Genomic DNA, 20,813 nt, shown 5'->3' with positions numbered 1-20,813 from the left:
AGAACCTCTTCTCTGTTCCTCTGACTAATAAATCTCCTATCAACATTGGAGTTATCTTCACCCGCGGCTCTTCTGAGCCATAGCACTGGACTCAGTGCCAGAGACCCAGTCACTGTGGCTCCCTCAACTGTCTATCTCCCATCTCCTCCTCCTTGGTGAGTGCAAATGAGAAGTGTTCATTGAGGACCTTGCCCTTATCGCCACACTCCATTCACGGATTAGCATTTGGTCCCCATGAAAGGAGTGAAGCAATATGGGCAAGGTCCTGAATGAAGGTTTCTAGTTTGCATTCATTAAGAAGGATCTGGTGGATGAAGAGCTCTTGCTGCTGATACACTTGATTCTACATCTGAGAATAATGGGATTTTCCCTAATCTCACACCAAGGATACAACCAGTACTGCAGACTACACTGCAAATGTGGCCTAGGTAAAATTTTGTATATCTGAAACACAACTTCCTTACTTTTATAATCAACGCCCTGACTGATGAAGGCAAGTGTTCTCTGTGTACCCACGACTGTGTTGCCAAACACAGCTAAAATCTGCTAATTAAATTTGCTGACGACACTACACTGATTGGCCTAATTTTAAATAATAATGAGGCAGCCTACAGAAAAGAAGTCATCACCTTGACATGGCAGTGTCAAGAATACAACTTCTCTCTCGATGTTGCAAAAACAAAGGAGCTGGTTGAGGATTACAGGAGGAACGGAGAAGAGCTAAGCCCTATTGACATCAATGGATCAGCTTTGTTCCTTGGTATCCACATCACCAAGGTGCTCACCTGGTCTGTACACACTGGCTGTGTGTAGAAAAAGATACAATAGCGCCTCTTTCACCTCAGATGGTTGAAGAAGTTTGGCATGGACCCCCAAATCCTAAGAACTATCTACAGGGGAACAATTGAGAACATCCTGACTGGCTGCATCATTGCCTGCTATGGGAACTGTACTTCCCGCAATCACCAGACTCTGCAGAGAGTGGTGCAGACAGCCCAGCACATCTGTAGATGTGAACTTCCCACTATTGAGGAGATTTACAGAGGGAGGTGTGTAAAAAGGGCCTGAGTCACCCTAATGACAAACTGTTCCAGCTGCTACTATTTGGGAACTGGTACCATAACATGAAAGCGAAGACCAACAGGCTCTGGGACAGCTTCTTCCACTAGGCCATCAGACTGATTAATTCATGTTGATAAAATTGTATTTCTATGTTATGCTGACTGTCCTGTTGTACATACTATTTAGAAACCATAGAAAACCATGGAAAAACTACAGCACAGAAACAGGCCTTTCAGCCCTTCTTGGCTGTGCCGAACCATTTTCTGCCTAGTCCCACTGACCTGCATATGGACCATATCCCTCCATACACCTCCCATCCATGTATCTGTCCAATTTATTCTTAAATGTTAAAAAAGAACCCGCATTTACCACCTCGTCTGGCTGCTCATTCCACACTCCCACCACTCTCTGTGTGAAGAAGCCCCCGCTAATGTTCCCTTTAAACTTTTCCCCCCTCACCTTTAACCCATGTCCTCTGTTTTTTTTCTCCCCTAGCCTCAGTGGAAAAAGCCTGCTTGCATTCACTCTATCTAAACCCATCATAATTTTATATACCTCTATCAAATCTCCCCTCATTCTTCTACACTCCAGGAAATAAAGTCCTAACCTATTTAACCTTTCTCTGTAACTGAGTTTCTCAAGTCCCGGCAACATCCTCATAAACCTTCTCTGCACTCTCTCAACCTTATTAACATCCTTCCTGTAATTTGGTGACCAAAACTGAATACAGTACTGGAGATTCGGCCTCACCAATGCCTTATACAACCTCATCATAACATTCCAGCTCTTATACAATACTGTGATTAATAAAGGCCAATGTACCAAAAGCTCTCTTTAAGACCCTATCTACCTGTGATGCTACTGTTAGGGAATTCTGTATCTGTATTCCCAGATCCCTCTGTTCTACTGCACTCCTCAGTGCCCTACCATTTACCCTGTATGTTCTACCTTGGTTTGTCCTTCCAAGGTGCAATACCTCACACTTGTCTGTATTAAACTCCATCTGCCATTTTTCAGACCATTTTTCCAGCTGTTCCAAGTCCCTCTGCAAGCTTTGAAAACCTTCCTCACTGTCCACTACACCTCCAATCTTCGTATCATCAGCAGATTTGCTGATCCAATTTACCACATTATCATCCAGATCATTGATATAGATGACAAATAACAATGAACCCAGCACTGATCCCTGTGGCACACCACAAGTCACAGGCCTCCACTCTGAGAAGCGATTTATTATGAATTACTATAAATTACACATTGCACATTTAGATGGAGATGTAACATAAAGATTTTTATTCTTCATGTATATGAAAGATATAAGAAATAAAGTCAGTTCAGTTCAATTCTAACCTATTCAGTCACCACTTTCTGGGGTCTCCTCAGATCCCTCTGTACACCAACGCTCATAGGGTCCCATCAACTATTGTATATTTTCCTCTTGTATTTCACATCCCAAAATGTCACACCTTACACTTGTTTGGATTTAACTCCTTGTAATCCTATATTTATGGCGTATTTGTCTTCAGAATTGAATTGCATTTACTGCTTTTATACCGATGTGACCAATAAATTAATCTCTTCCTGAAGTATACTAACTTTGTCCATATTATCGATTTTGCTATCATCGAGATCAAGGCCAAAATAGCACAGGAGGCGAGGATCCCATTGAGACACACAAATTCCGTGGTGTTTAGCTGTTCAGTCACCAGCACCATTCATTCATTCATTTGATTTATTTCTTTATTTATTTTGAGATACAGTGCAGAACAGGCCTTTTTGGTTCAGCCCAGCAACCCAGTGATTTAACACTAGCCTAATCACAGGAAAATATACAATGACCAATTAACCCATTGATCAGTATGTCTTTGGACTATGGGTGGAAATCTGAGCACCCAGAGGAAACCCATGCACACACGGTAAAACATACGATCTTCCTTAGAGGATACTGGAATTGAACTCCCATCTCTGACGTCTCAAGTTGCAACAGTGTCAATGCCAACTGCTACCATGGCGTCCAAAGCCATCTTCAAAGCCATACACTGTTTGCCACCAAGCTAATCTTGGCTTCGACAACATAGGGTTTTATTTTTCTTGTCAGTCACTATGAGGGACTTGGTAAAAACATTGCTAACATCAACATCAAAAAAAAAGTCAGAAATATCAACTTAGCTTCATCATAATGTGTTGGATTTCCAAAATCCCAAAGTAAAAAATCAAATTGCATATTAAACGCTTGAAATTTCATAAAGGAGTTATGTGTTTTTATGAACTGAGGTCAACTATAGTCTATCAACCCAGGTCAACTATAGTCTATCAACCGAAGTCAACTGTAGTCTGTGAACTGAGGTCAACCGTAGGCGATCAATTGAGGTCAACTATATTCTAACTCTATCCCAACTGTATCCCAGCATGAGCAACACTGGGCACGTGAATACAGAAAAATAAAGTCACAGATAATCCTCAAACTGCTTACCTGCAGTGCATCGTTCCATTTTGCTCTGTTTTCCACTTCAAGCATATAACTGACAATTTGAAAGAACTTCTAGATAAATAAAAAAGAAAATAAATTTTGTCATTCTTTCATTGCTCTCAATCTTCTTTCACAAATTACCTTATTTAATAATATTATTCAACATCTATGCTTTTGGAAGTGTCTGAAAGAAATGGTCAGTAATGTTTTAGGTTGGAAGATTTGTTGTTGTTCTATATTTTATCTCTAGTGTGATATCAGGCAGTAAGCTAGATGTTAAAACATATACTATGCAACTCAATGTACCTCATAAACTGTGAATGAGGTTGCAATGATTTCTAGAGTCACTATTGCCAGGTACATTAAATGGTGATGAATTGTATCTGCAGTCATTATGAGTACAGAGAGAACATTTAGATTTTATATATTTGAACAAGTAGTTTCAGTCATAATCTCTTTTGCTTTGTGAGAAAGGGAAATTAAGGTAGGGCAAGTCCTTTTGATGATTTGAGGACATTCTAATACCCCCTAATGCCATCTTATCTTTTATCAGCTTCAATAGGGCTGATACCTTCAATGGTGATGATATTAAGGAAGTTGAAATATTTAATTCAGAGAGAATGGAGAGATGGAGAGAATGTGGCATTTAAAACAATGCAAATCACAGAATTAAATCTTAGTTAGACTGATGAATGCAAACAAGTATCTGATTTAAATCAGCGCACATAAAAGTTGCTGGTGAACGCAGCAGGCCAGGCAGCATCTCTAGGAAGAGGTGCAGTCGACGTTTCAGGCCGAGACCCTTCGTGACGAAGGGTCTCGGCCTGAAACATCGACTGCACCTCTTCCTAGAGATGCTGCCTGGCCTGCTGCGTTCACCAGCAACTTTTATGTGTGTTGCTTGAATTTCCAGCATCTGCAGAATTCCTGTTGTCTGATTTAAATCTGTAGATTTCATCTCCCAATGCTTGGAGTAACTAATAAAATCTTATTTTTAATGTAACATACAAGCTATTGATATATTCTTTTGAGGTTTTATGTCAACAATTTGGATGATGAAATTGATGGCTTTGTTGCCAACTTTGCAAACAGTACAAAAGTAGGCAGAGGGGCAGATGGAAAGCAGCCAGTGAGTGAGTGGAGCTTTGAGGCTTTGACTTGAGAGGCTTCGACGAGAAGAGGCGGAGGACAAGCTTGCTCGCAGTTAGTCTTTACAATGCCTCCTGAGACGGTGATGTGCCTCTCATGTGAGATGTGGCAGTCTTGGGGGAACTCCCCTCTCCCGCAGAGTCACATCTGCCAGAAGTGCATACGGCTGGGCGATCTGGAAGATCGTGTAAGGAATCTGGAGCAGCAGCTGGATGATTTTCGACTCATAGGGGAGAATGAGGCAGTCATAGATGAGAGCTACAAGAAGGTAGTCACACCTAGGCTGTTGGAAGCAGTTCATTGGGTGACAGTCAGAGGGGGGAAAGTGAAGGTGAGCAGACAGGTAGTGCAGAGCACCCCTGTAGCCATTCCCCTGAATAATAAGTTTATCGTCCTGGATACTGTTGGCAGGGACGACCGACCAGGTGTGAGCCACGTGTGCTTCCCAGGTACCAGGGTCCGGGATGTCTCTGACCGGGTGCACGACATCCTGGTATGAGAGGGAAAGCTACCAGAAGTCGTGATACATGTTGGGACCAGCGACATAGGCAGGAAGAGGGATGAGGTCCTGAAGTGTGAGTTTCGGGAACTAGGCAGAAGGCTGAAGAACAGGACCTCAAGGGTGGTGTTCTCAGGATTGCTGCCAGTGCTATGTGACAGTGATGGTAAGAATTGGAGGAGATGGCAGTTGAATGCATGGCTGAGATGTTGGTGCAGGGAGCAGGGTTTTAGATTTTTGGGATCTCTTCTGGGGAAGGTGGGACCTGTACAGATTGGATGGGTTGCACCTGAACTCGAGGGGGAGCAATATCCTTGCAGGTAGGTTTGCTAGCATGGTTCGGGAGGGTTTAAAATAATTTGCAAGAGGGATGGGACCCAGAGCGATAGAGCAGTGAAAGAAGTGCATGGAGTAAAGCCAGATCTAACATACAGAGAGGCTTTGAGGAAAGAAAAGCAGAATAAACGGTGTAAAGACAGTAAGGTAGAAGGGCTGAAGTGTGTGTACCTCAATGCAAGAAGCATCAGGAACAAAGGTGATGAACTGAGAGCTTGGATACATACATGGAATTATGATGTAGTGGCCATTACAGAGACTTGGCTGGCACCAGGGCAGGAATGGATTCTCAATATTCCTGGATTTCAGTCCTTTAAAAGGGATAGAGAGGGCGGAAAAAGGGGAGGAAGGGTGGCATTACTGGTCAGGGATACTATTACACCTACAGAAAGGGTGGGTAATGTAGCAGGATCCTCTTTTGAGTCAGTATGGTTGAAAGTCAGGAACATGAAGGGAGCAGTTACTCCACTGGGGGTATTCTATAGGCCCCCTGCTAGCAGCAGAGATACAGAGGAGCAGATTGGGAGGCAGATTTTGGAAAGGTGCAAAAATAACAGGGTTGTTATCATGGGTGACTTTAACTTCCCTAATATTGATTGGCACCTGATTAGTTCCAAGGAGTTAGATGGGGCAGAGTTTGTTAAGTGTGTCCAGGACGGATTCCTGTCGCAGTATATGGACAGGCCGACCAGGGGGAATGCCATACTAGATCTAGTACTAGGTAATGAATCGGGTCAGGTCACAGATCTCTCAGTGGGTGAGCATCTGGGGGACAGTGACCACTGCTCCCTGGTCTTTAGCGTTATCATGGAAAAGGATAGAATCAGAGAGGACAGGAAAATATTTGGTTGGGGAAGGGCAAATTATGAGGCTATTAGGCTAGAACTTGCCGGTGTGAATTTGGGATGATGTTTTTGCAGGGAAATGTACTATGGATATGTGGTCGATGTTTAGAGATCTCTTGCAGTATGTCAGGGATAAATTTGTCCCAGTGAGGTAGATAAAGAATGGTAGGGTGAAGGAACCATGGGTGACAAGTGAGGTGGAAAATCTAGTCAGGTGGAAGAAGGCAGCATACATGAGGTTTAGGAAGCAAGGATCAGATGGGTCTATTGAGGAATATAGGGAAGCAAAAAAGGAGCTTAAGAAGGGGCTGAGAAGAGCAAGAAGGTGGAATGAGAAGGCTTTGGCGAGTAGGGTAAAGGAAAACCCCAAGGCATTTTTCAATTATGTGTAGAAAAAAAGGATGACAGGAGTGAAGGTAGGACCGATCAGAGATAAAGGTGGGAAGATGTGCCTGGAGGCTGTGGAAGTGAGCGAGGTCCTCAATGAATACTTCTCTTCGGTATTCACCAATGAGAGGGAACTTGATGATGGTGAGGACAATATGAGTGAGGATAATGTTCTGGAGCATGCTGATATTGAAGGAGAGGAGGTGTTGGAGTTGTTAAAATACATTAGGACAGATAAGTCCCCGGGGCCTGATGGAATATTCCCCAGGCTGCTCCACATGGCGAGAGAAGAGCTTGCTGAGCCTCTGGCTAGAATCTTTACGTCCTCGTTGTCCATGGGAATGGTACCGGAGGATTGGAGCGAGGCGAATGTTGTTACCTTGTTCAAAAATGGTAGTAGGGATAGTCCGGGTAATTATAGACCAGTGAGCCTTACGTCTGTGGTGGGAAAGCTGTTGGAAAAGATTCTTAGAGATAGGATCTATAGGCATTTACAGAATCACAGTCTGATCAGGGACAGTCAGCATGGCTTTGTGAAGGGCAGGTCGTGTCTAACAAGCCTGATAGAGTTCTTTGAGGAGGTGAATAGGCACATAGATGAGGGTAGTGCAGTGGATGTGATCTATATGGATTTTACTAAGGCATTTGACAAGGTTCCACACGGTAGCTTATTCAGAAAGTTAGAAGGCATGGGATCCAGGGAAGTTTGGCCGGGTGGATTCAGAATTGGCTTGCCTGCAGAAGGCAGAGGGTGGTGGTGGAGGGAGTACATTCAGATTGGAGGATTATGACTAGTGGTGTCCCACAAGGATCTGTTCTGAGACATCTACTTTTCGTGATTTTTATTAACGACCTGGATGTGGGGGTAGAAGGGTGGGTTGGCATGTTTGCAGATGACACAAAGGTTGGTGGTGTTGTAGATAGTGTAGAGGATTGTCAAAGATTGCAGAGAGACATTGATAGGATGCAGAAGTGGGCTGAGAAGTGGCAGATGGAGTTCAACCCAGAGAAGTGTGAGGTGGTACACTTCGGAAGGACAAACTCCAAGGCAGAGTACAAAGTAAATGGCAGAATACTTGGTAGTGTGGAGGAGCAGAATGATCTCGGGGTACATGTCCACAGATCCCTGAAAGTTGCCTCACAGGTGGATAGGGTAGTTAAGAAAGCTTATGGGGTGTTAGCTTTCATAAGTTGAGGGATAGAGTTTAAGAGTCGCGATGTAATGATGCAGCTCTATAAAACTCTGGTTAGGACACACTTGGAGTATTGTGTCCCGTTCTGGTCACCTCACTTTTGGAAGGATGTGGAAGCATTGGAAAGGCTACAGAGGAGATTTACCAGGATGCTGCCTGGTTTAGAAAGTATGCATTATGATCAGAGATTAAGGGAGCTATGGCTTTACTCTTTGGAGAGAAGGAGGATGAGAGGAGACATGATAGAGGTGTACAAGATAATAAGAGGAATAGATAGAGTGGATAGCCAGCGCCTCTTCCCCAGGGCACCACTGCTCAATACAAGAGGACATGGCTTTAAGGTAAGGGGTGGGAAGTTCAAGGGGGATATTAGAGGAAGGTTTTTTACTCAGAGAGTGGTTGGTGCGTGGAATGCACTGCCTGAGTCAGTGGTGGAGGCAGATACACTAGTGAAGTTTAAGAGACTACTAGACAGGTATATGGAGGAATCTAAGGTGGGGGCTTATATGGGAGGCAGGGTTTGAGGGTTGGCACTACATTGTGGGCCGAAGGGCCTGTACTGTGCTGTACTATTCTATGTAATACACCTAACAAACTCCACCCCATCCAATCCCCTTGCTCTCAGGAGTTGATAGTCAAAAGGTTCCAAGGTACAATTTAATGTCAGAGAAATGTGTACAATATACATCCTGAAATGCTTTTACTTCACAACCATCCATGAAAACAGGAGTGCCCCAAAGAATGAATGACAGTTAAATGTTAGAACCCCAGAATCCCCCGCCAGCTCCCCCCTCCCACACATAAGCAGCAGCAAGCAACAGTCCCCCCTCCCCCCAGCGGCAAAAGGAAAGTATTGGCACTGCCTCCGACTACTCAAGTGTGAGCAAAGCAACAGCAACGACGCAGACTTGCAGTTACCCCAAAGACTATGCGCTTCACCAGGTATTCGACATACCGCAGGTTCTCCCTCTCCTTAATAAGGGAGAAAGCGATGTCTCCATTTTCCCAGCGAGCGGGGAGTCAATATTAGGAAAGTTAAAATCAACCATCACAACAACTCTATTATTATTACTCTGTTCCAGAATCTGCCTCCCTATTTGCTCCCTGATGTCTCTGTAACTATTGCGGGGGGTGGGGGGGGGGTTATAAAACACCCAGTAGAGTTATTGCCCCTTCCTGTTTCTGAATTCCACTTACAATGACTCAGTAGATAATCCCTCCATAACTTCCTCCTTTTCTGCAGCCCTGATACTATCCCTGATTAGCAGTGCCACTCGCCCACCTCTTTTGCCTCCCTCCCTGTCCTTTTTGAAACATCTAAAGCCCGGCACACTCAACAGCCTTTCCTGCCCCTGAGTCATCCAAGTCTCTGTAATGGCCACAACGTCATAGTTCCACGTATTGATCCATAATCTAAGTTCATCTGCCTTGTTTATGATACTCCTTGCATTAAAATAGACTTACACGACCCATGTCATATTCTCTTCTCACTGTTGTCACCAGGAAGAAGGTATAGGAGCCACAGGACTCACATCACCACGTTCAGAAACATTTATTACCTTTCAACTATCAAGGTCTTGAACCAAAGGGGATAACTGCACTCAACTTCACTGTTCCCACAACCTAGAGATTCACTTTCAAGGAATCTTCATCTTATGTTTTCAATTTATTGCTTGTTTGTTTGTTTATTTATTTATTATTATTATTATTTCTTTCCTTTTGTATTGGCAGAGTTTGTTCTCATTTACATACTGGTTGAATGCACAAGTTAGTGTGGTCTTTCATTAATTCTATTATAGATTTTTTGAGTGTGCCCACAAGAAAACGAATCTTAGGGTTTTTGAACAGCAGCGATCGGTGTTTGGAAGCAATTGGCAAGAATAACTAAAAATAATGCAGGGACAAATGGAGCAGCTATTATTGGAGTGAACAGTGTTAGAGTGGAGATTTGAGGCTTTAGCTCTTTGAGGCTTCAGCAGGCAGAGGCTTGAGTGACAGAAGGTGAAAAAACTGTAGGTAGATTATTTTTCCCCAGTTTATTTATCGTTTCCTTCTTTATATTTTCAGAGCTGGAACGATAGGGATCATCAGGCAGGGAAAACTTCAGAGTCCTCGATGACTTCACCTGCGACAAGTGCGTCCAGCTGCAGCTTCTAACACTGCACATTAAGGAGTTGGAGCTGGAACTGGATGAACACCAGATCATTCGGGAACCTGAAGATGTGATAGATAGGACATACAGAGAGCAGGATATGGGAGACTAGGTGATGGTCAGGGAGAGGAAAGGGGTTAAACAGCCAGTGTACCCCTGTAACCATCCCCTTCAAGAATAGATATACCACTTTAGATGCAGTTGTGGAGAAGGTGGGGGAGGAAATGAACAGATCTCCCCCTCCCCCTCCCACTTTCAAATCTCTTACTATCTTTTCTTAAGTTAGTCCTGACCAAGGGTCTCAACCTGAAACGTCGACTGTACCTCTTCCTATCAATGCTGCTTGGCCTGCTGCGTTCACCAGCATTTTTTATGTGTGTTGCTACCATCCAGGAATCTCATTCTCGTCTACAGAACTTCCTTTCTTAATCCCAAGCTAATGAATCCCCTCTGAAATGATAGGAGAAGACAGGAGGGGGAGGGATGGAGCGAAGAGCTGGAAAGTTGATCGGCAAAAGGGATATGAGGCTGGAGAAGGGAGAGGATTATGGGACGGGATGCCTAGGGAGAAAGAAAGTGGGGCGGGGGAAGCCCAGAGGATGGGCAAGGAGTATAGTGAGAGGGACAGAGGGAGAAAAAAGACAGAAAAAAAGGGAAAACAAAAAATAAATAAATAAATAAGGGATGGGGTACAAAGGGGAGGTGGGGCATTAACGAGAAGTAAATGTTAATGCCATCAGGTTGGAGGCTACCCAGACGGAATATAAGGTGTTGTTCCTCCAACCTGAGTGTGGCTTCATCTTCACAGTAGATGAGGCCGTGGATAGACAAATCAGAATGGGAATGGGATGTGGAATTAAAATGTGTGGCCACTGGGAGATCCTGCTTTCTCTGGCGGACAGAGCATAGGTGTTCAGCGAAACAGTCTCCCAGTCTGCGTTGGGTCTTAGAAGGCCGCATCGGGAGCACCAGACCCAGTATATCACCCCAGCCGACTCACAGGTGAAGTGTCGCCTCACCTGGAAGGACTGTCTGGGGTCCTGAATGGTGGTGAGGGAGGAAGTGTAAGGGCATGTGTAGCACTTGTTCCGCTTACAAGGATAAGTGCCAGGAGGGAGATCGGTGGAGAGAGATGGGGGGGATGAATGGACAAGGGAGTCGCGAAGGGAGCGATCCCTGCGGAAAGCCCGGGGGCGGGGGGGGGGAGGGAGAGATGTGCTTGGTGGTGGGATCTCGTTGGATGTGGTGGAAGTTACGGAGAATTATATGATGGACCCGGAGGCTGGTGTGGTAGTAGATGAGGACAAGGGGAGCCCTATCCCTAGTGGGGTGGTGGGAGGATGGAGTGCGAGCAGATGTACGTGAAATGGGGGAGATGCGTTTGACAGCAGAGTTGATGGTGGAGGAAGGGAAGCCCCTTTCTTAAAAAAGGAGGACATCTCCCTCGTCCTGGAATGAAAAGCCTCATCCTGAGAGCAGATGCGGCGGAGACGGAGGAATTGTGAGAAGGGGATGTCCTCCTTATTTATTTATTTTTTTTCTTTTCCTTTTTTTTCTCTCTCTGTCCCTCTCACTATAACTCGTTGTCCATCCTCTGTGCTTCCCTCCCCTCCCCCTTTCTTTCCCCCTAGGCCTCCGGTCCCATGATTTTCTGCCTGCTCCAGCCTCGTATCCCCTTTGCCAATCAATTTTCCAGCTCTTGGCTCCATTCCTCCCCCTCCTGTCTTCTCCTATCATTTCGGATCTTCCCCTCCCCCTCCCACTTTCAAATCTCTTACTATCTCTTCTTTCAGTTAGTCCTGACCAAGAGTCTCGGTCCGAAACGTCGACTGTACCTCTTCCTGGAGATGCTGCCTGGCCTGCTGTGTTCACTAGCATTTTTTATGTGTGTTGCTTGAATTTCCAGCATCTGTAGATTTCCTCGTGTTCCCGGATGGTAGGTTGTTGCCCAGGTTCCAGGGGCTGGGATATCTTAGATTGAGTCCCTAGCATTCCTAAGTGGGAGTGTGAGCAACCAGAGGTTGTGGTCCATGATGTAGATAGTAAGAGTGACGAGGTTCTGCAAAGTGAGTTCAGGAAGTTAGGTTCTAAGTTTAAGGGCAGGAACTCCAGGGTTCTGATCGAAGATTGCTACTCATGCCATGTGTTATTGAGGCCAGAGATAGTCAGAACATACAGTTTAACATGTAACAATGCAGGAAGGAGGGCATCAGTTCTTTGCATCATTGGGCTCTCTTCCAGGGAATGGGGAACCTGTACAGAAGAGATGGTTTGCACCTGAACTGGAGGGGGACGAATATCCTAGCGGGGTTTGCAAGTGCTGCATGGGGAGTGGGAGGTGGGGGTTTAAACTAGAGTTGCAGGGGGATGGGTACCCAAGTGCCAGAACAGATAGTGGAGAGGTTGTGGAGAAAGATGGTGTTAGGATCTCAGACAAAGTCAGGAATCAAAAAGTCGAGCATAGTGCAACTAATGTTCTGCGTTGAGTATGTGTTTCAATGCAAGAAGTATTGTAGGAAAGGCAATGAGCTCAGGGCATGGATCAACACCTGGAATTACAATATTGTTGCCATTACTGAGGCTTGATGGCAGGAGGGACAGGACTGGCAGCTCAGTATTCTGAGGTTCCGTTGTTTTAGACACGACAGAGCAGGAGGGATTAAAGGGAGAGGGGCGGCATTACTACGCAGGGAAATTGTCAAGCAGTGCTCAGTCAGAACAGACTGGACAACTCATCTAGTGTGAGTTCAGCTGAGGAAGAGACCACATTAATGGGGCTATATTATAGGTCCTCCAGCTGTCTGTGGGATTTATAGTAACAAATTTGTGGAAAGATGCAGACTGTTGCAAGAAACATAAGATTGTTATTATCAAGAGAAAGTCTGCAGATGCTGGAAATCCAAGCGACACACACAAAATGCTGGAGGAACTCACCAGGCCAGGCAGCATCTATGGAAAAAAAAACTATGGTTGATGTTTTGGGTCGAAACCCTTCAGCAGGGCTGGAGAAAAAAAGCTGAGGAGTAGATTTGAAAGATGGGGGGAGGAGAGAAAGAAATGCCAGGAGATAGGTGAAACTTGGATGGGGAGGGATGAAGCAAAGAGCTAGGAAGTTGATTGGTGAAAGAGACAGATGGCCATGGAAGAAAGAAGAAGGGGAGGAGAGGAGCACCAGACCGGGTGGGGGGAGGGCGGGGGTGCGCGGGCAAGGAGATAACATGAGAGAGGAACAAGCCCCATGGCCTGACAATGTGTTCCCTCAGACCCTGTGGAGGCGAGTACAGAAAGTACAGGGGCCCTAGCAGAAATATTTAAATCATCATTAGCAACAGGTGAGGTACCGGAGGATTGTAGGATAATTAATGTTAATCCACTGTTATCGAAAGGCTCCAGAAGTAAACCAGGAAGTTATAGGCCAGAGAGCCTGACATCAGCAGTTATTGGAGAGTACCCAATAGACAGGGCTGCTGTGGGAGAGTCAGCATGCCTTTAGTCGTGTCTAACCAATTTTATGGAGTTTTTCAAGTAAGTTCCCAGGTAAGTTAATGAAAGAAAGGCAGTGGATGTTGTCTACATGAACTTCAGTAAGGCAGTTGACAAGGTCCCAGATGGGAACTTGGTCAAGAAGTTTCAGTCGTTCATTTGGCATCCAAGATGAGGTCGTAAATCGGATTAGACATTCGATTTGTGGGAGAAGCCAGAGAGTGGTTGTTGATGGTTGCACCTCTGACTGGAGGCTTGTGGCCAGTGGAGAGCAGCAGAGATTGGCTCCGGGTCCCTTTTTGCTTGTCATCTACAGTATATGTCAGGACATTCAGATAAGGCCCAAGTGCGGAGAAAGAGAGACACGGAAGCAGAACAACAGTTCACAGACTTTAGTACGAACTTTGTAGAACTTTAAGGGAAAGGAAAACAATAAAGATGAGGCCAACAGGGCCATTAACTAAAACACTCAAACTGAAAGTAAAACATCAACACCTCAGCTGAAAGCAATACCTAAATACTAAACAAATACTGCTCGTTTCCAGCATCATTCAAAATGGTCGTCTTTCCCAAAGGTAAGAGTATTGCTTTGTTTTACTCAGGACTCAACAAAACTACAACGAAATGAAGGGAAATGATGCCATAATTAAACAGTAATTGTGAAATGTACAGATTCACAAGCACAATTGCCAAATCCGGTGCGCAGCCCACCTACAGCGGCATATACACCTCACAGCAGCATCCATTGTTGTGACAGGGCTCCACTCCCTAGGTGCAGCTCCCAATGCACCATAGACATGTGCCTGCTGGAAGTCCTGGATGAGAAACTAGTCCAGATTGTCTTCTGCCAGGAACCAAGAACATTCCTCAGGACCATACCCTTTCCAATCCATGAGGTACTGTAGCCAGCGAGAGGCCAGGAGATGCTGCACAGTATAGACCAGAGAACCATCCACCGAGTGGGGAGGAAGGGGAGGTGGGGTGACTGGAGCTAGAGGGAGGTAGTAACTGGCTTGAGCTTGCAAACATGGAGAACTGAGTGGATGATGGAAGGCACAATCTATACGATACCTTGTTGACAGCAAATGGTCCATATAGGGTAGGGACGACATGCGGCTTTCACTTTGAGAGCAAGATCCTTGATGTCAGCCAAAATTTTTCTCCTGGCTTGAGTGGCTTTACCTATCGGTGCAGCCAATCAGCCTGTCGGACATGTTGTTTCTGAGCGCACAGCAGACAAGCCCTGGCTCGATGTCATGTATGCATTAGCTCAGCTGTTCAGCAGCAGGAATTCCCACATCAGTCTCCTGGTCAGGGAAGAAGGGTGGCTGGAATCCCTTTTGGCATTCAAAGGGAATATAGCTGTGGAGGATGACTGGAGGTGATAGTGGACAATCTCTGCCAAAACCAGTTGGGAGGTCCAGAACATGGGGTTGGAAGAGGCAAGGCAACACAGGATTGTCTCTAACACCTGACTCACTATCTCAGTCTGACCATTAGATTAGGGGTGGAAACATGGTTCCTCCAAGAGACCAGAAAGCCCTCCAAAAATGTGATATGAACTGTAGTCCCTGATCAGATACAATGTCCTGAGGGAAGTCATCCAGCCTGAACACATATTGAACCGTGCAGGTGGCAGTCTCACAAGTCAACAGGAGCCTAGGGAGAATGTAGAACAATGAGAATGTCAGCCTTTCCAGTAGACAGGGGAAGCCTAGTGATGAAATCCACTGAGAGGTGGGATCAGGGGCAGTGGGGCAAAGGCAATGGACATAGCAGACCCCCAGGGCACTGGTGTGTTGTCTTGTTCTAGGTGCAGGTGGGACAAGCAGAGACAAAATCATGGACATCCTGGGAATAAATGGCCACCAAAATCATCTCTTGATAAACTCTTGCATCTGTTTAAATCCTGGATGGGATACCAGGCGGGAGCAGTGACCCCATTCCAACACTTTAGAGCGCATGGTAGCTGGGGCAAATAGCCAGTTGGGAGATTCCCCCATCCTTGCCTGGATCCGATTGTTGGGCAGCCTTCACCTCTGCCTCTATTTGCCAAATCACCAGAACAGCAGTGCATAAGTGGGGAAGGATGGGCTCTGTATCAGCATTGTCCTTAGACCAGTTGAACTACCCGGAGAGAGCATTAGACTTGGTACTCTTGCTGCCAGGATGAGAGGTGGAGATGAAATTAAAACAGGTGAAGAAGAGAGCCCATCAGGCTTGATGGGAGTTGAACATCCTGAATGTAGAAGAAGTTCTAATGATCTGTCCAAGCCAAAAAAATATTCTCTGCGCACACCAGTCAGCATCGTCATTCCTCCAGGGTCTTCTTGACAGCCCAACATTGTAGTTGCTCTCGGTTGAAGACAAGCGACGGGAAAGAAAGGCACAAGGCTGCAGTGACGATCTGCAGAAAAGTGCTGAGAGAGGAGAGGACAGCTCCAATGCATCCACCTTAACAATGCATGGCCAGGATGGGTCAGGGTGTTACAGCACTGTGCAGTGGTGAAGCATTGCTTTAGTTTTGAGAATGGTTGATTGGTTTTGTTCATCCAATGGAATCCTGCAAAGGTTATCCTGGTGAATACATTTATGGGGCCCATGATAGAGCAGAAATTTCCGATGAAGCGACAATAAAAGTTCACAAACCCCATGAAGTTCCACACCTGTTTGGCCGTAGGTGGTGTGGGCCACTCTGTAACTGCCTGAACTTTATTCGGGTCCATTTGAACACTGGAAGGGGTAAGCATACATCTCAAATATGATACCTCATCTTTCTGAGCTCACACTTCTCTGGCCTGCAGTACAGGTTATTCTCGAGGAGTGTCTGAGAACCCTCCGGACATGCTGGATGTGATTCGAAGATCGTCCAAGTACACAAAAATGAACTGATTCAACATGTCCCTGAGCACGTCGTTAAGTAAGGCCTAAAAAACAGTGGGGCTGTTGGCAAGACCAAAGGGCATCAAAAGTGCAAGCTGTCTTCCACTCGTCTCCCTCTCTGATACGATAAGCATTGTGCAGATCGATCTTAGAAAATATGATTGCTCCCTGGAGATGTTTGAACACAGCGTCAAGTAGGGAAGGAAGGTAGTGGTTTTTCTCTGTGATATTGGTCAGACCCGATAACGATGCAGGGACGAAGCTTGCCATCCTTCTTGCTCACAAAAGAAAAGCCCACTCCTGCTGGCGAGGTTGACAGACCGATAAAACCAAAGTCCAATGCCTCCTTGATGTACTCTTTCACGACCATCGTTTCAGGATGAGAGGGAGAAAGAGAGGGAGAAAAAGAAGCAGCCCTGGGGAGAACCAGTACTGGGTAAGAGTCAATGGTGCAGTTGCATGGCTGGTGTGGAGGCAGGGAGGTGGCTTCCCATTAACTGAAGACCTGAAGAAGGCTAGCTATTCAGCTGGGTGCCAGACAGGTCCACATCGGGAATTGATACAAGAGGGGATTTGCAAACCAAAGCTTGAGCTGGACCCAAACAGGTAGACAGGCGTGCTGGTCCTCAGTCTTGGAGTGCTTTTAGCGACCAATCAATTCTTGGGTAATGTCGGGATAATCAGCACCAGTGGCAATTTGGGAAAAGGAGGGTTGTTCCCTATGGTTGCCTCCAGCACAAGTTGAAGGGGTTTGGTGCAAAGGCAGATCTGGCCATTACCCAGGGTGTTCAAGACGGTTCAGAGATCATTTCCCTGAATTTCTGAGTCAAACTCCTCATCACTGAACCAGAGAGATGGCTGCACCATAAATACCTCATTCATACGTTCCTAGACCCACATGGCAAGGAAGCTGGGAGCATTACACAATTAGGGGAAGCCAGTTGCAAAGAAAACTGACCCATCAGGACTCCCCTCCCTGATGTTGGCTATCCTCGTTTACGGATACTTGGCACAAGACCATAAGACACAGGAGCAGATTTAGGGCATTCAGCTCAAGTCTGCTCCGCCATTCCATTATGGCTGATCCCAGATCCCACTCAACCACATAGACCTGCCTTCTTGCCATATCCTTTGATGCCCTGACCGATCAGTAAACTATCAACTTCTGTCTCAAAAATGCCCACAGACTTGGCCTCCACTATTGTCTGTGGCAGAGAATTCCTTAGATTCACCACTCTTTGGTTAAAAAAACGATCGTCCTCACCTAAAAGATAATGGCTCAGCAGTATCTCCTTGCTTTTATATTCTATTCCTCTTGAAATAAATGCCAGCATTGCACTTGCCTTCTTTACCACAGACTCAACCTGTAAATTAACCTTCTGGGGGTCTTGCATGAGGACTCCTCCCAAAAGCTCTACTTAACTTGTTTGGAAATGTCCTGGATCACCACGATAGAGGTAGGAACCTGTTCTCCTACGCCGATTTCATTCCTCCTGAGATAGGCACATGCACCCTATTTGCATAGGCTTCTCTGTGGACTGGGTGCTCGGTGATGAGGGAGAGGGTGAAGACAGACGGTGATCAGACAATGAGTAGGAAGCTCGAGACATTCTTTTCCTGCACCACTCAGTCACCCGGTTGTTAATTCAGTTGGCCAGATTATCCAGGTCATCCAGACTGTCCCGCTTGTCACGGACAGCGACCTCTTGCCGGATCCCAGTGTTCAGACTGCACTGGCAGTGATGAGGGATCTCCCATTCCATCCCATCTCTACTGCAAGTGTGCAAAAGTTGCCAGCATAGGTCCTCTACCTTGGCACAGTGGGTGAGCAGCTTCCTGACCCTGTAGAGGAAGGTCAAAAACTCTCCTTAACATGGCAACGAAATGTCAATGGGATGCAGGGTAACCTTGCCTCCGTAAAGCATTGAACAGGTTAATTGGAGGATTATCAAAGAGATTTACCATAAATGTCAGTTTACATGCAGCATCACCAAACCAACCTAGCTGGGCTTAGATCATCAGCCCACACAGGGTAATGAATTTCTGTAGCTGTTAGGGTCACCAGAGTATTTGCCCAGTGGAGGAAAACTTGGTTCTCGTCGGTTGTGGGAGAAGTTGTTGGGTCTGCAGAAAAGCAGGATCTGCGAGAAGCTGGGAGTGAGACTGACATGGACAGATGCTGCTGACTTGCGTTAGCGAGAACACGAATGGCCATCAATTTATGTTGGCTGTCTGCTGTAACCTCATGGACGGTGGCTTTGCGTGCAGAAATTTTGGCCACCTGACTCCAATTGTCTGTGGTGAGCTGCTGAACAGTTGCTATGGGGGATGACATCTGTTCCGCCAGCGGGGACTTATCACCTGCAATGGCTTTGTCACTTCTTGCGATTGCCTTCATCGTTTCTCAGATTTGATCACCTGTAACTTATCCTGCACTTAATCAATTAATCTCAAGGCCAAGGTCAGCTGTTCGCTCTCTGCTGGGCCCCGTTTCGTGGTTGAGACTTGCCGTCAGAACATTTGGATATGGCGCAAGTGTCCAGAGAGACACGGAAGCGGGTTGACAGTTCACAGACTTTAGTACGAACTTTGTAGAATTTTAAGGGAAAGGAAAACAATAAAGATGAGGCCAACAGGGTCATTAACTAAAACACTCAAAATGAAGGTAAAACATCAACTCCTCAGCTGAAAGCAATATACAAGTACAAAAAGAATACTGCTCATTCCCCGTGTCAGTTGAAACTGTAGTTTTTCTCAGTCAAGGAGAAAGGTCAACAGGGATCAGATTTTACTCAAGTCTCAACAAGACTATAATAAAAAGAATGGAGATAAATACTGCCATAGTGAAACTGTAATTAGCTGGAACGTGCATATTGACAAGCACAGTTGCTGAACCTGCTGGACAGTACACTTAATGATCTGGATGATAATGTAGTGAACTGGATCAGCAAATCCGTGTGTGACACCAAGACTGGGGGAGCAATGGATATCGAGGAAGACTAACAGGACATCAAAATCAAAATCAGAATGAGGTTTAATTTCACCAGGAAATGACGTGAAATTAGTTAACTTTGTGGCAACACTACAATACAATACATGATAAATATAGAAAAGAAAACTGAAGTACAGAAAGTATATACAGTATACATCTATTAAACAGATAAATTATGATAAGTAGTGCAGAAACAGAAATTTTAAAAAAGTAGTGAGGTAGTGTTCAATTTCTAAAGTCCATTTAGAAATTGGATGACAGTGAGGAAGAAGCTGTTCCTGAATCACTGAGTGTGTGCCTTCAGGCTTCTGTACCTCCTGCGTGATGGTAACATTGAGAAGAGGACATGTCCTAGGTGGTGGAGGTCTTTAATGATGGAAGCTGCTTTTCTGAAGCACCACTCCTTGAAGATGTTTCAGATACTACGGAGGCTAGTACCCATGATGGAGCTGACTAATTTTACAACTCCCTGCAGCAATACTACTATCCTGTGCAGCAGTCCCCCCAGTGATGCAGCCAGTCAGAATGCTCTCCAAGGTACATCAGTAGAAGTTTCCAAGTGTTTTAGGTGACAATCTCCTCAAACTCCTAATGGAATATAGCTGCTGTCTTCGATATGTTGGAAGCAGGTGAGAACCTTAGAGATATTGACACCCAGGAACTTGAAGTTGCTCATTCTCTCTACTTCTGATTGGTTTGCATTCCCCCATTGTACCCTTCCTGAAGTCCACAATCAGTCCCTTGGTCTTACTGGCATTGAGTGCAAGGTTGTTATTGGAACACCACTCAATAAGCTGGTATATCTCACTGCTGTACATCCTCTCGTCACCATCTGAGATTCTATTAATGTATTGTACCATCAGCAAATTTATAGATGGCATTTGAACTACGCCTAGCCACACAGTCATGGGTATAGAGAGAACAAAGCAGTGGGCTAAGCACACATCCCTAAGGTGTGCCCAGGTAGGTTGTCAATGAAGTGGAGATGTTATTACCAATCTGCACAAATTGTGGTCTTCCAGTTAGGAAGTCAAGGATCAAGTTGCAGAGGGAGGTAAAGAGGCCCAGGTTCTGAAGCTCTTCAGTCAGGACTGTTGGAATAACGGTGTTAAATGCTGATATCAATGAATAGCATCCTGACGTGAGTATTTGCATTGTCCAGTGATCCAAGGCTGCACGGAGAGCCACTGAGATCATGTCTGCTATAGATCTATTGTTGTAATAGGCAAATTGCAGTGGGCCCAGGTCTAGACCAGCTGGAAAAATGGGCTGAAAAATGGCGGACGGAATTTAGTGCAGCTAACTGTGAGGTGTTGCACTTCGGTAGGATCTACCAAGATAGTGCCCAGTGAATGGTAGGCA

The 20,813-nt window shown here is 45.5% G+C and overlaps 1 protein-coding gene across 7 annotated transcripts in view; it reads right to left on the bottom strand.

Moving 5' to 3' along the window:
* The window catches only part of LOC134338213 (adhesion G protein-coupled receptor B2-like), a 1,212,788-nt gene that overhangs the window by 659,979 nt on the left and 531,996 nt on the right, over positions 1–20,813 (bottom strand). For all 7 annotated transcript variants that reach the window (XM_063033890.1, XM_063033884.1, XM_063033886.1 and 4 more), the window contains one exon: positions 3,536–3,604. In XM_063033890.1, coding sequence (XP_062889960.1) covers positions 3,536–3,604 — 69 coding nt within the window. The remainder of the gene's footprint in view (positions 1–3,535; positions 3,605–20,813) is intronic.

Source organism: Mobula hypostoma, chromosome 26 (assembly GCF_963921235.1).
Source record: "Mobula hypostoma chromosome 26, sMobHyp1.1, whole genome shotgun sequence".
Classification (NCBI taxonomy): Eukaryota; Metazoa; Chordata; class Chondrichthyes; order Myliobatiformes; family Myliobatidae; genus Mobula; species Mobula hypostoma.
This window is presented reverse-complemented; position numbering and strand designations above follow the sequence as displayed.